The sequence below is a fragment of the Perna viridis genome, chromosome 9 (genome assembly GCF_037379345.1).
Source record: "Perna viridis isolate PV_CMFRI_1.1 ecotype Kerala chromosome 9, ASM3737934v1, whole genome shotgun sequence".
In the NCBI taxonomy this organism is placed as follows: domain Eukaryota; kingdom Metazoa; phylum Mollusca; class Bivalvia; order Mytilida; family Mytilidae; genus Perna; species Perna viridis.
This window is the reverse complement of record NC_142453.1, coordinates 44,698,276-44,713,586: the sequence shown is the minus strand read 5'-3', so window position 1 is coordinate 44,713,586 and position 15,311 is coordinate 44,698,276. Positions and strand designations below refer to the sequence as shown.

Below are 15,311 nucleotides of genomic sequence, written 5' to 3'. Positions count from 1 at the left end.
TGTGGCATCTATGGCAACACCGCCTGCACAAAGTCCAGCGCCCTAGAAAACTGTCCCGTACTACCATACATCGTGTACTAAGTTACAGCCCTAGATTAATCCTATGAGGAGGAATGACCCGGCCTGCGAAAGCTATATTTTATATAGCCTAGCTGGCCAAGTGGTCTAGGGCGCTGGGCTTTGTGCAGGCGGTGTTGCCATAGATGTCACAGCGGTACGAGTTCGAGTCCCGCGGAACGACAAAAAATTTGCGATCGCAAATTTGACAGTTCTAACATCGTTGGGAATTTTTCAGACCTTTCTATACGTTTACATATCTTCCTTGTATCAATTTGATCCGATGGAGCAGTGTAGTGAATAGAGTCGTCACATAAACGTCTCAGAATGTGACGACTCTATTCACTACACTGCTCCATCGGATCAAATTGATACAAGGAAGATATGTAAACGTATATATATATAACGGAAACAGAGATCAAAAGATCTAGCAAAACGATGTAAAAGTAGGAATTGTGGTATGATTGCCAACGAGGTAGCCATCCACCAAGAAATTATTCATTCTTTTGGGTCTGATCAGTTAAGGGGCTAACTCACAAGAGTAATACAAGAGCAATGCAAATGAGAATAAACAAAGTTTGTATTGTAAGCTAAAACACACCTAAGTTAAATATTTTACTCTAATTGAATGTAAATCAAGTGTACAGCATTGAGTCACGTGATTTTCAAATCTCTTTAATCCTGTTATTGGCTGTATTGTAGATCTTTCTATTGATTTTAAATTCTTAAATATTTGTTTTATTTAATTCAATATTATTGATAGCGATTTTTGACATTTAACCTGCATTATCTTGAAGTTTGGCAAATCATCAAATTCTAATGCGAAAACTGCTGATAAAATTACCAAAGTGACTTTAATTACAACGATCGACTGTAAAGCAATTTACAAGTTTAATTAAATTGCCATATAAACATTACAGCAAACTTTTTTGGCACATACATGTACTTGTATTATATTATGTACCGAGTGACAATCCACTTACGTAAACTACTTCTTAACAGCCTTCCATTTTATCCGATTACAATAAAACTTAATACTATTTTTGAAATTATAAACTGTTATTATACATGATTACATTGAAAACACCTGGAGGCCTTACCTTGGTGCTTCTCAATGCATGCCCGTATAAGTATGTTGGTCCTTCCCATCACATGCCCCGTATAACCGTATAATTTGGAGCAGTCCATCAAAGGCTCCATAAAAGTACATTGGTGTTGCCCATGACAGACCCCGTATTGTATCACGCTGCTGCCCATTACATGCAGGTCCCGCATACGTATCTTGCTGCTACCCATTTAGACCGTTTAAGTACATGTTTCTTGGTCCTTGCCCATTACAGGCCCGTATAAGTATCTTGGTGCTACCCATTACAGACCCCATGTATAAAAGTATCTTGGTCCTTCCCATTACAGGTCTGTATAAGTACATGTATTTTGCTGCCTATTACAAGCCCCTTGCATAAAAAAGTATATTGATCCTTCCCATTTCAAGCCCTTATAAGTATATTGGTCCTTCCAATTACATGCCCGCATAAGTACATGTACTTTGATGCTGCCCATTACGGGTCCGTATAAGTATCTTGGTGCTACCCATTACCGGCCCCTTTGGATCTGCCTTTAGATATATAGATGTAGTTTACAGAATATTGCACCTTAACCATTTGTCCATCGTTCTCGCGTTCTCGCTTCGCACAATAAATAAAAATAAACAACTCCACCTATTTTCATAAAACTTTAGTGAACTGCTCTTTTCCAGCTCACTGTCGATTTATAAAAATAGCATTCTAGTTTTATACCAATGCAAGACTGCATTCATAAAAAGGTTTTGTCTTCCCCGTTTATAGCTGAAACTTTTAAGTGCGTGCATACGTTTTTTTAAACTTAAGGACATATTTTATTTTTAATTACATTTCTGATTTTACTTTCTTAATTTCTAAAAATGGGCAAAAAATATCGAAACGTTAATAGTGGGATAATTTAAATACGTCAAACCCCAAAACATGGCTTGAACCTGAATACAGGAAACAAAAACGATCAACACCATATAGGGAACCGAATAAAATATTATTACACATAAAAACTGAAGATATCAAGGAAAACAAGACGTCACTCAGGAAACTAACGCACTAGCCATATAAACGTCCATGAAAAAAAAGGAACCGGACAGGGTAAAGCACTGATTCGCCAGCCTCGACCGTCATATTGCAAATGAGTATGGTGAGTATAATCCGGTAAAAGTCTAGCAACAATAATGTAGCTACCTGACTTGAGTCACATAGGGGTCCCCTCAGAACAATTCTCGAGATCATTCAATTCCAGAAAGTATCATGATGTAAACTGTATGAATAATGTGGACATGGTGAAAAATTAACCGAAATAGACAAATTAAGTACACTAACTTGAAAACGCTACCAGCAATTTTGATGAAACTTCGAAAAATTGTTTAACTCTATTGATGTGAGCAAACTTTTGATTATTGTACAATTTGGTACCTATTTAACCTCTCCAAAATTTGGGACTTTATTTATACGAAAATTGGGCGATTTCCTGTTTTTCGGACTATAACCCAAAATTTTATGAAAGTTTGATGAATTATTTATTTCTCTTGATTTTCGATATTTATTTATCATAATCTCGCGAAGATGAAAAAAAAGTTATAGCGGCAATCAAAAGAATGTAATCCAGGGACAAAGACCAGACATAGAAAACATACATACACAACAAAGAACATAAAGTAACTAAAATCATACGTACAAAGTAACAAAAGCAAATGAGCAACTCGGACTACACTAAAAACTGGGAGCATGGACCAGGTGCACCGGTAGGGTAAGCGTCCTCTGCTATTCTAGAAACACCCACCGAGTTGCTCATAAAAAGTCAATTCCGGGGTAGACAAACGAGGAAAAGAAAACTATGATCCGTTGAATAAATCAATTTTCATGGTGCAGATGGATACACCATAACGATCCACGAGTTCATGATGACGACCATAAAACTTCTGTAGTGATGACTTCAATCTTGTAGCAACATAATCCTGTTCCAAAAGAGTCACAAAAATCACATTGATCAATTATCTGTCCAAGTAACATTTCATATGTACTATTGTTAATACTCATTAGTTATATGACCTCAAGATCTTATCTCATTAAAAATATATTGACTTAGTTTATGGAGTAATTATGTAAATTTGTATTTGTTGTAAGGAATGGTATAAGTCATTTTGTACACTATGATCGTTATTTGTATAAGTTTTAGTGACGAATTTCTGTTTCGCTTTAAAAATGGATACTGTGATGGCAATGGATTGACTGGAAACGCATCGGAAAGAAGATATAAGTAAATGGTGTCTTTTCTAACAAACTATGGTGCTTTGAGGTAGCCAAAAATTATAGACAGAAAAGTTACATATCCATCACATGGATTTGCTCCCACTATTAAATATGCAGCCAGACAAGAATATGCTAGTGGAGATACATATAGTGGGGCAAATCCATAAGTATCCATTTAAAATTTGAAGTAAAAAGAAAAAAATATCTTAGCCTACCATTGAGTTGTAATGAATTGAGAATGAAAAATTGTCAAGCTGACAAATAAAACAAAGCTGGGCACGTTTGTAATTTAATATTGTTTAAACCTGTAAAGATCAAGTACATGTAACATCATGCAATAATTCTCCATGCAACTACATGTCTTCATTTATCACAGAACGTTTTAATGTAATTCACGATTGTAACAACAAGAAAGCAAAATATTGTTTACAATCTTTTGACTTAATTAGAGCGCGAGCTTGATATATTGATGTATTCACCGTCTGACGAAAACTAATCTCTCTAAATCTTCAGTAATACGCTTTTGAAAATATGGTTCCAAAAGAGCTGTGCTTTTAATGCCCAAAATGCATTTCGAGTATTTTCATATAACAAAGTAAACCGCTTTTTCATACAAAGACTTCAACCACCTTTTTCTTCACAATTTTTGATGGTGGTAATGTACCTCCAAAAGGAGAAAATGGTCTCTGGTCTGATCCCTCCGAGCCCGCCAACGAAGGCCGCCACATTTGTTTGTTAAACTTTTTTACTAATACAGTTCTCCCCGGGGTAGTCGAGGCATCACTAGTAGGACCTGCAATGTCATGTTGTGCACGCATTGGCTGTGCACGCATTGGTGGCGTGTTCGTTTCCGGCGAGTTACTCATTGTCTTTTTCATTGCTGTATGTTCTAGAAGTGATTTCCTAATGTCTCTGTCGTCCTTTCTTCCCATCAAAGGCCCTGTCAATCAAACAAATATTGTAGTTAATAGCAACCAAAGCAATGGGCGATTTTTAGAATCCAAATTTCATGTTAATTAAGCTTTCGTCTTAAAAAAAAATCAGTCCTATTTTCTTCAAATCTAGACCAAACGATAAAATATGAGCTGTATGAACGAATGAAGGACTAGCATTGTCGTAGTAGTGTTCTTTTTTGTTTTCAAGCAAAACCAAGTTCCACTTTTGTTTATGTTGACGACAGGATGATTCAGATGGAGTACATATTTATGTAACACTGCAACCTCATTGAAACTTTAAGGAAAAAAGTAAATGAATTAAATTCTCAAAAAAAAATGTAAGTTTTGTTTTATGTCGGTGATACTTATCATTAATTGACAATATAAAAATAACGAGAAAAACTAAAAAAATGATAAAACCAGATCGTTCATAAAACTAGTCTTTCTGTAAAACCCATATGTTTGCTCCCTAATAAACAATCCATCTACAGACTCTAAAGTTACACATCCTGTAAATAGTTCATAATTTTTAGGTGGTGACAAAATACTTCGTGTAATTAGTTTCCACTGACTATATTGCTTAAAATGTTGGATGAATCGAAAATCAAAACATTGTAAAGTTTACTTTAGGTTTTTCAAGAGTCTTATTAGATACGCAAATATTGATCATAAATATTTTGCCTTGTCATTTGTCATTCAGGGCCACCTCTCAGTAGAAAACTCCCCATATAAAAAATATTTACAACTTGACTACAACATATACATGTATATAGTTTACAGTCATATTCTACTTACATGTATTAATATGATTTTTACATGACTTTCATTTAAACGAACCATAATTTTTATGACGGATTTAACCTGAAACTCATGTGAATCCTGGATTGGAAGGTCATGCTGTCGTACTCTTAAATGTAAATGAAACTTACAGGTTTATCTTAAATAAAAATTAACAGTCTCATTACCAAAATGATATTATGGTATACCATGCGGTATGATGTTTGTAATACGAAGATGACAGACAAAAGTTTTATACCTTAAAATTATCTATTCTTTGGTACTTGTACATGCAACAAACCGTTTCCCGTTTTTGACCCCTAAAAGGTCAAGTTTTAGACCCACTAAAATGTCAAGAAAGGATAGAAAATATAGATTTGTTTTGACGTTCAAAATGTCTGCATATGAAATTAACAGCTTTGTTACATTAAGGTAGATAATACCTATTAGACGGAGAATTCTTTTCTGTCATCTTGCAAAATCATACGGACATATATATTTTCAATCAACTCCTTTTGTTTAAAAGATGTAAAAATAATATGATCAAGATATTTTAAAAGAATGTTTTACATAAAAATTTGTACGGTGAACTTACAAACATGAAGTGTAAAAAGCCTTTTTCATTGGGAGATAATTGGCGGGAAAATGTTCGATAGAAATGTAATGGGAGTTCTAGCTTTTTTTTTAATATTACAAGAAACAAAGTTCCATTACCCCTTATTTTCATTTTGAATTATGAAAGAATGTCAGTTAATTGTTCTTTACATAAATTTATAGAAAATCTTATCCACCATACCATTTTTTAATAGTACGTGAAATAGTGAAAATTCCCTACAGACTCCATATAAAATGTTGAAAAAAATGTCTTTTTTAAGGTTCAGTTATCTCGAAATCAAGTTCGGTAACGTATGTTTTTAAATTAAAATTCTGAAGTACTTTCATTCAAGGTCATTTTCAAGAAAAACTAGAAAACATTATCTACTAGAAAAATTAGGTATGTTCTACCTTAATATTGAAAATGAAATTGATGCGCATTGTTCTCACTTTTTTTTTTTTTTTAAATTGAATACTTCATATATGTTGAATTGTAAAGATATTAAAAAATTAAAAACAGAACAAAACAAACAAGCAAAAACCCACCCAATCCCACTTCCCAAAGAAAACAAAACAAAACAAAGCTAGACTCGGCTCTCTGTAAGACTATTAGTGGATTATTAAATTCGTCCGCTCGAAAAAATTGAATTACGAGACTTGGTTAGGGATTAAAATCCCCCAGTTTGACTATGGAGACGGAACTTGATGCAGTTTTTCTTAAGACTTGGTGTAAACTTATACACCGGTGTTTCAAACGAAATAATGCAATATTCGAAAGCAGAAACGATCATAAAGGTCTTTAATTGTGTACGAAATCACACGATAAATTTTTCAACAATCAACGAGAAAATTGGTACATATATTCTGTTTTTTTTTACATACAATTTGAGTATTTGAGTCCTGATTATTAAGGACCCTTATGGTGTCAGATATTCATCGGATGCCAATTTAAACATCAAATAATGAATTAGGTGTTCTACATACCAATTGTTAAAAACGATGTGAAACATAACAATAAATTAAATAAACGTCTAAATATATTTAACATCACCAGAAGATTTAAACTGAATATTTCGGATAACTGATATACTTCCTCAGCATGAAACTCATAAAACTATATGAGCATAGGTAATTGTGAGATCGATGGTCAATGGCAATCCTGCTAGGAAAGAAAATCACTTTAGAGGGATCGTCGTTGCCCATCGATCGGTCAATTATCTCTCCACACAAGAGCCTGTGTGTGAACCGTTTGTTCTATATAGTGAAATACAATTCAATCGGAACCAAGTCAGGACTATTGTGAAGTTTTCCGGCTTTAACTTGGCCATTTGTTATATGGATTTTCCTTTCTGACTTTTTCCTTTGATTATTGCCTATAGAGTTTATCAGTTCGGTAATACCGTATATTTGTTATAAAAAATACTCTTCATGCCTACATGGTAGTAATTACCTGTATTAAACAGTGCAGAACGTTCCGTTCACGTTATTGTTTACAGCAGTACCAGATCCTTAAATCGTTACGCCTTGTCTTAACAGTTTACAAACCCTTATACTTAATTGCGTGATCATTTGAATCTGTCAACGCGTAGTGATTAAGAGTTTAAGTTTTGACTTACCACTTGCAGTCATCAGATTTCTTGATGACATCAAGGGATTAACTTTTCTGGCTACAACTTTCCGCCGATCAATGCCGCTATCAGCGTCATTCTGTTTGCTACTATCGCTGTCTCGATAAGCACTTTTATGGTTAAGGTCTAATTTATCAAAGTTTTGACTAGAATGTTTAGAATGTCGATCTAATGTTAATGATTTCCCACTCTGTCCATATGTTGTAAAGCACTTAGTTATCACCCCTTCTTTGTATCCATTGGGAGTTCTTTCTGACATTGAATCCCCATCGTCCAAAGAAAAGTCACCATTCGGTACAAATGGTTTCCGTCGACTGTCTATTGTAAAACTTCGAATTTGTTCATTATGATTTGCGTTTTTCAGATTGTTTGAAGTCAAATTCAAATTAACTTTTTTTGGATCGTTAAAGTTCACTTCCTTTTGCCGAGTTTTCATGCTTTCATATTCAAATGTCTGTTCCCTAACAATACCGGGAGGCCTCTCTCTTAGAGCCTCAGACGACAATGAGTCGTGGTTGTTCGCAGGTCGCCATTTGTTAATCAAAGGAGGTCGATATTCTGCTGACCGGAAATCTGTGATATCTTCGTCGAAACCATTTGTCAATGGCGGTGCTACAACCTGACGATGTTCTGAGAAAAAATTATTCACTTTGTGGTCTTTTAAAACATGATTTTCAGTCGAACGATTGACCATACCATTAATAGTTCCGTTCGGGTGATTCATTTGCCGATCGGCATATTCCGACGATGGTCTATTATCAATATAGTCACATCGTTCATTTCCCGTAGTCCCACTGAAAGAATTATTCCGAACAACTTCTATTTTTTGTTTTAAATCTGTATCTCTCAATGAAGACGATCTTTTAGGAATCTTTTCACCCGTTTGGGTGACGTGGGTTCCATTTTGACTCGGTCCCGTAACAACAACTTCACTTTCTTCGCTAACGTCATCATTGTCGGAGTCCGAGTCCGTCACAGCATGCTGATGCAAATTGCGAATCGTAGAGTATATATCCGACATGGAATATCTGTTTGTGTTTTGAAATATTTCCTTTAAAACATCACACTGATTACATAAATTACCAAACTTTATGGGAAATTCAGAGCCACTGTTTACCCTCCTGTTAATGCGATTATTAGAGATTTGACCGAAATTTGATTGGGCATTGTTCGAAGACTTCGAATTGCCAAAGTTTACGAAACCGTCTTTAGAAATTGTCTGTAACAGTTTAAGTAGCTTATGAGGTTTTAATTTAAGTTTCTTTTCACTAATAGTAAAATTTTGGTCACAATTTGTAAAGCTTGTTAAAAAGTTCCGGCAGACGTCACACGAATTTCTGTTCTTCGGTAGGTCAGCAAAGTGAACCCTTTTGCTCTGTTTTACCTGCTGCTTCAGTAGCTGTCTTTCCAGCAACCCGTTTTCTTGCCTTTGGTTCTTTTTTGGAATACCGAGTTTGTTTTGTACAGAATTGATAAAGACAGTTTTCTCCTTTACTCCAGAATCACCATATGTCAAACCAACCTCCTTAGAACTTTCCAATTCCTTACAAAACGAAAATGGAATATATCCAACTTTCCCTTCGTATGTTCTCACAAAAACCCAACCACCAACTTTATACACTAACTGGACAATATCACCTTCTGAGACGAGTATTTCCGAACTCTCTGTGTCATTCGGAATGAACGTGTACTGTACTAATGCTGGATATCCCAATTCATCCGTTGGCTCGTTGCCCGGATTAGGAGGATCACGTGATTTTTTAGCAGACGACATGTATTTGAAATTCTTTACATATTACCTGAAGAAGAAAAACACATAATAAGTAGGTATAAAATTTATTTGAATAATTGCTGTTCTTAGGTCTTATCAAAATTGATTTTAATGTGAGCATTCACCCTATTTGTGTTCGGATCTTGAGATCGTATTGATCTGTAAAATAATGGAGGACAAAAAATTGTAAGATGTCCAACAGAAATATGACTATGGTATATACATGGTGTTAAAACAGGCATGCAGAACATTTTATCATTCTTTTCAAAGTGATTTAATCTTTTTACAATCACTTAAAGTGTGGAAATGTTTGCCAAATATACAAGTAATGGATTAGTCGGCCTTTAAAAGATTTGTGTGAAAATATACAAGTTTAAAGGTCAATATTTCAACACGAGAGATTCTGATAGAATATACCAACCCTCTGAAAATTAAATGTATGTAAATATATAATTTTGAACTACCTTTTTATCAAAAGAGCGAGGGGTGGAAAACACTTTCAGAAACCATAATTGAAAAATCAAAATTAAATTCTTTGTAAAAACCGTTAATTTGAATTGAATGTCAATATGGTTATTTATCAAAGATTAATTTCTGCTATTTATACAAAGTGGTATTACGCATCACAAAGATGCGTTACTTCAATGGGAATATCAAAATGATTTTTAATTCATATGGTACAATCTTCCAATGCAATGTTGGTAAAACTTACTTTTTATAGTATAATATACATTATATAAGAAGTCAAGTTCTGAATTTGATAGCATGGATTCGTATAATACCTTAAATGTACTTTGTCAATTACAAGTAAATTTTCAAAAGCAGATTAAAGTCAATACTTTATCAGAGGTTAAATATCACCAATTCAGGATGAATTTTTTAAACTGAAAGAAGAATGCTTCCATTGGTCTTTTATCAAATTGATAAATTTATCTTAATTGTAGCCTTTCTTTTGTTGAGTAATACATCCCTATAAATCATGACCTCTTCGTACCATTGAGTACCTCTTCAATGGCATTTTATATGACCAAAAATATTCTTTTCGGTCGTATTTGATTAACAGGCGAAACATTTGCTTTTCAGTATTTTTGTTTCAACAATTTAACCATCAGTCTACAGTAGAACATTAGAACCAACAAATAGAACATTCACTATAGAGTAAAACACTAAATCAACAAATGCAACTTTCGTTATAGGGTGTAACCTCTTGAAACAAAAAAATGGGACCTTCAATATAGGGTGTAACCTCTTGAAACAAAAATATGGGACCTTCAATATAGGGTGTAACCTCTTAAAACAAAAAAATGGAACCTTCAATATAGGGTGTAACATCCTGAACCAACAAATGGAACCTTCAACACAGGGTGTAATATCCTGAACCAACAAATGGAACCTTCAACACAGGGTGTAACATCCTGAACCAACAAATGGAACCTTCAACACAGAGTGTAACGTCCTGAACCAACAATATATGGTGAAACATACTGAAACCAACAAATGGACCCTTGACTATACGGTGAAACCTCCAGAACCAAAAACAAATTACCCTTCTCTATAGGATGTAACCTTCTTAACCAACAAATGGAACCTCCACTGAAGGGTGTAACGTCATGAACCAACACATGGAACCTTCACTATGGGATGAAACCTCCTAACTAACAAATGGACCCTTCACTATAGGTTGAAACCTCCTGAACCTACAAATGGACACTTAACTATAGGATAAACCTCCTAACTAACAAATGGACCCTTCATTATAGGGTGAAATCTTCTGAACAAACAAATGAACCATTCACCGTAGTGAAATTATTTGATTTTCTAATTTATCCATGAAGATGTTAGCATACGAAGGAGCCATTTTCGTTCCCATAGCTGTACCATTGATTTGGAGGTAGTGTTCGTCGTTGAAAGTGAAGTTGTTACACTTCAAAACTAAAGTGAGTGAATTTACTAGGCAGTCAATAGGGGGGCCAAAATATCTCGTGATTCCCAAGCTCCTCTGCAAGCTTCTATACCGTCATCATGTGGGATATTAGTATAGAGTGAAATGACATCAAAGGAGACGAAGTATGTCGGGAGGTAAAGGATTAATTGATTCCATTTTCCTCAGATAGACCGTGGCGTCTTTTAAATTTGACGGGAGCTTTTGAACAAGGGGTCGGAGATGGTAATAAAAAAATTCAGAATTTTTTTCGGTCGTGTGACTGTTAGCATTAAGTCCGACGCCCTAGACCACTCGGCCAGCTAGTCTATAAAACAGCTTTCGCTGGCCGGGTCATTCCCCCTCGTAGCTGCAATCTAGGGCTGTAACTTGATACATGATATATGGTAGTACGGGACAGCTCATCTAGGTGTTGTTATGTAGAATATAGGATTATTACCTGATTATTAACCGTTTATAATGTATATTGCGATTTTATTGAATGGTTTCGCCTTTGTGAAAAGCGCAACGGCATTTATTTTTTTTGCGTCGTGAGGTTGGTCTAATTTACCGTTTCTAAAACGACGATTCTTCCTACTACACCGGTTTGACACTCAGTGGGCAGCACGGCCGATGTCCAGTAAAAGCAAAATCTGATCTATATTCCGAACCACTTGCCTTCACCCTTGTTATATTGGTGTCCGTTCTGCTTGCCTGTTTTGTACCTTTTATAATCGCCTTGTTTATTGTGTATGTTGTCCGTTCTGCTTGCCTGTTTGTACCTTTTATAATCGCCTTGTTTATCGTATATGTTGTCCGTGCTGCTTGCCTGTTTGTGCCTTTTATAATCACCTTGTTTACCGTCTATGTGGTACGTTGTGCTCGCCTGTTTGTGTCTTTTATAATCGCCTTGTTTACCGCCTATGTTGTCCGTTCTGCTTGCCTATTTTTATTTGTGCCTTTTATAATCGCCTTGTTTACCGTCTATGTTTTGGTTTACTTGTTTAGAGCACGGAAGTTAAAGTAATTTCCCATTTATTTTTCTCAGGTCTTTTCAAACAGGTGTCAATGATTTAATCTTAAAAAAAAATGAAGCAGTTTGGGTTACTTGTGTACCAGTACGATATGACAACCTGTACAGTGTAATCTATGCACATATGTTGTCAACAAAAAACACTTTATATCTTCTGTTATGAGTAATTAGAAATGAAGCTTGAGGTTAACGCTTTAACTAACAGATGACTTGAGTTGTCTTTCTTGGATTGGTAACTAAAGTCTTTCGTTAAAATTTTCTTTTCAAGAGACATATTCATTTAATTTCTGCCTGTTAAACTTTTATTTTTTTTTTTACAATTGAATATTTGTATTTGATGAAGCCCTTAGTTTTGTTATAAATTCTGAAATTAGGAATTATCAATAAACCACTAAAAATACACGTACCCAAATACTAATAAACAAACAACAACTGTAAGATAGTTGACCTTTAACTTAATAGTAATATTTAGAAACTTTTTCAATAATAAGAAGTATTAGATAAAATCTCAATGAAAAACTTTGAAATATTTGGACTCATTCCAGTGCATTGCGTGACTTCCACTCTGAACAGGAATAAATGAGTCACTAAAGGACAGTTCAATTCTTATGTCTATAGTGTAAGATTCCTAATGATCATACATATGACTTCTGAACAGAATTGACAACTTTGTCATTTTCAGGAATTCTATCAGGCAAAAAGGAGTAGACAATCTCAAACAAGTTTGTAATACAAACACAAAATTTCTCAGAATCAAATACTTTACTGTTCCAAAACCACAAGTCGAACCAATTTCTTTGAAATTTCATTTTCCTAAATTAATTAATACAAAATATGTTATGAAAACGATACATTTGGACATGCATAAAACTTGTGTGCATGACAGGGGCAAACCTAGGATTAGGAGAGTACAGGTTGCCGTGCAGAATGAGGCGACCAATTCTTGGGATCGAGTAATTCTTGTACCATACTAAATACTAAATGAAAGTACGAGTATTTAGGATTTAATATTAGAGGGAGTATTTATTTTAAACATATCAAGTTTTACTGACGTAATGTATTTCGAAATAAATTTGTGCACCAATGTATCAAACAATTTTATACAAAAAAATGCCGTCCATGCGAGACTCGTAAGAGTAGTTAAAAAACCCTTATGTCACAGATGCTTCAAATTAAATTCAGATAACCATTCGGTTGTTTTCTAGATTTATTGACTACATTAATATATTTTTAAAAATGTTTTCCTGCGTTTTTCAGGCATATTAAACATATTTATGTTAAAATTTTGCATCTGTAGCGCCACCTTAAAGAATGCATCACCAATGTCTTAATCAGCAGCATATAACAGTTAAAGTAATGAAGTACTTACAATTTGTTTCATCTTTACTTGCCAGCTTGCCATTCTTCAGTTAAAGTTTGCGTGAAGTAGGTAAGTATTAACTATGTACCGAAACACTATGATATTAATTATGGTACATAATAAGTTTAAACAAACCCAACAAAAAAATCCTTACAATATTCTACATCTGATAAGACAAGTAATTATCGTAAAATAGGCAGCAATATCATTAACTTACACAATAGGTCTCCCTATGTATCTGAACAGTATATAGAATAAACTCTATTTAACTTTGTTTCCGTATCAAGTTTTGGATGTTTGTTCAAGATTAGTTTATGAATAAAAGAAATAAATAATATATTCATTATTTAGATACAATGGTCATGCAATCAGAACTACTGCGTTGGTTCATTATAATCAAGTCAACATACGTGTACAGAGACAACGCTTTGTTTAAACAGATGACAATTAATGGGGTTCTGGGAGGATAATTTATACTCTAATCATATTTAACATGAACTATGGTCTAGTAACGTATGACACGTTCAATTTACATTTCATACAGGGGCGAGACAAGAGACTACCATTTGCTCATTTTGCTTCAATTTTGCATTGAAACTTTTTTTTCATTAAAAGTGTAAGGAGTCGGACGAATCCGTGGAATCTCCGAATCCGCCATTGTTCAAACAAGAAATTAAAATTATTAAAAAAAAAATTAAATACAAAGATTATTATTGCTATTTCATTCTTTAAAGTTTTGAGAGCATACAGAAGTATTTATTGACTCGTCTGTTACATTATGTGAGACAAAACAGAATATTTTGTATAACAATTGAAACCTGCTCAGAAGTATTAAATTTGTAATATTGTGCTTTACCTATCTTATATTTGGTATAGTGTCAAAAGGAATTTATATAAACGATTCGTAGGGGTTATGTTGTAAATAATTCATTTGCGTTTGTTTTGTTTTATTCGTCATTTTACGAAAAGGAACATAAACAATATTAACACATTTGTTAATGCATCGAATAATTGGTATCGATGTCTGAAGGCGTTAATATAAATGTCTTAGAATGTGACGACACTATTCACTACACTGCTCCATCGGATCAAATTGAGGCAAGAAAGATAACGTAAGCATAGAACGGTCTGAAAAATTCACTACGATGTTAGACTGTCAAATTTGCGAAGCAATTTTTTTATCGTTTCCTACGCGGGACTCGAACTCGTACCGCTGTGATATCTATGGCAACACCGCCTGCGCAAAATCCAGCGCCCTAGACCACTTGGCCAGGTAAGCTATTAAAATGTAGCTTTCGCTGGCCGGGTCATTCCTCCTCGTTGGATTAATCTAGGGCTGTAACAATACACGATGTATGGTAGTGCGGGGCAGTTCATACATATATAACATATGAAAACAACAACCCCAACGGGCGGAAAAACACCTGCTCAAGGCCATCCATGGGTCTTCAATGAATGAAGAGGGATCCCTCACACCACAAGGTAGATTGCAGCTGATTATACAGAGGTGCAGCACAAGAGTTGCCCCTATAGACTTCAGCAACAAAGAAGAAATGTAAAAGTGAAAACAAAACAAGACATATCGCATGCAGAGACCTAAAATTCCCGACTTAAGACAGGCGTAAAAAATGCGGTGGGGTTACAGTACTCTGGCATAATCACAACACTGCCTCACTGTGGACAAAAATACAACTCAACTAAAATATTTAAAAATCAGTTAAAAAAAGTCGGAGTCAGCTCTAGACCAGTTTAAACCTACAAAAAAGTTTTATCTTCATCGTATGCAATATTAACTCTTTCCATGCGGGATTGCGAACTAGAATTATAACTAATATAGACTCGATAGTATGGTATATGAGAACAATTGGTCTCTAACTTAATTCTTCAGATTCACCATTCAATTTCT

At 34.6% G+C, this 15,311-nt stretch overlaps 1 protein-coding gene across 1 annotated transcript; it reads right to left on the bottom strand.

Annotated features, from left to right (window-relative positions):
* Positions 1-3,658: 3,658 nt before the first annotated feature.
* On the bottom strand, positions 3,659-13,566 carry LOC148608681 (uncharacterized). The gene is made up of 3 exons (XM_088544412.1): positions 13,415-13,566; positions 7,309-9,119; positions 3,659-4,326 (listed from the first exon to the last, which is right to left on the bottom strand). Exons 2-3 carry the CDS (start codon positions 9,092-9,094, stop codon positions 3,995-3,997), a joined length of 2,118 nt encoding a protein of 705 aa, XP_088400538.1. The 5' UTR covers positions 9,095-9,119; positions 13,415-13,566; the 3' UTR covers positions 3,659-3,994.
* Between the last annotated feature and the right edge of the window lie 1,745 nt (positions 13,567-15,311).

Coding starts and splice junctions, on each gene's coding strand:
- LOC148608681 (XM_088544412.1), bottom strand. CDS start 9,094: ATGTCGTCTGCTAAAAAATCACGTGATCCTCCTAATCCGGGCAACGAG. Junction 4,327..7,308: donor AAATCTGATGACTGCAAGTG/GTAAGTCAAAAC, acceptor TTTGATTGACAG/GGCCTTTGATGGGAAGAAAG.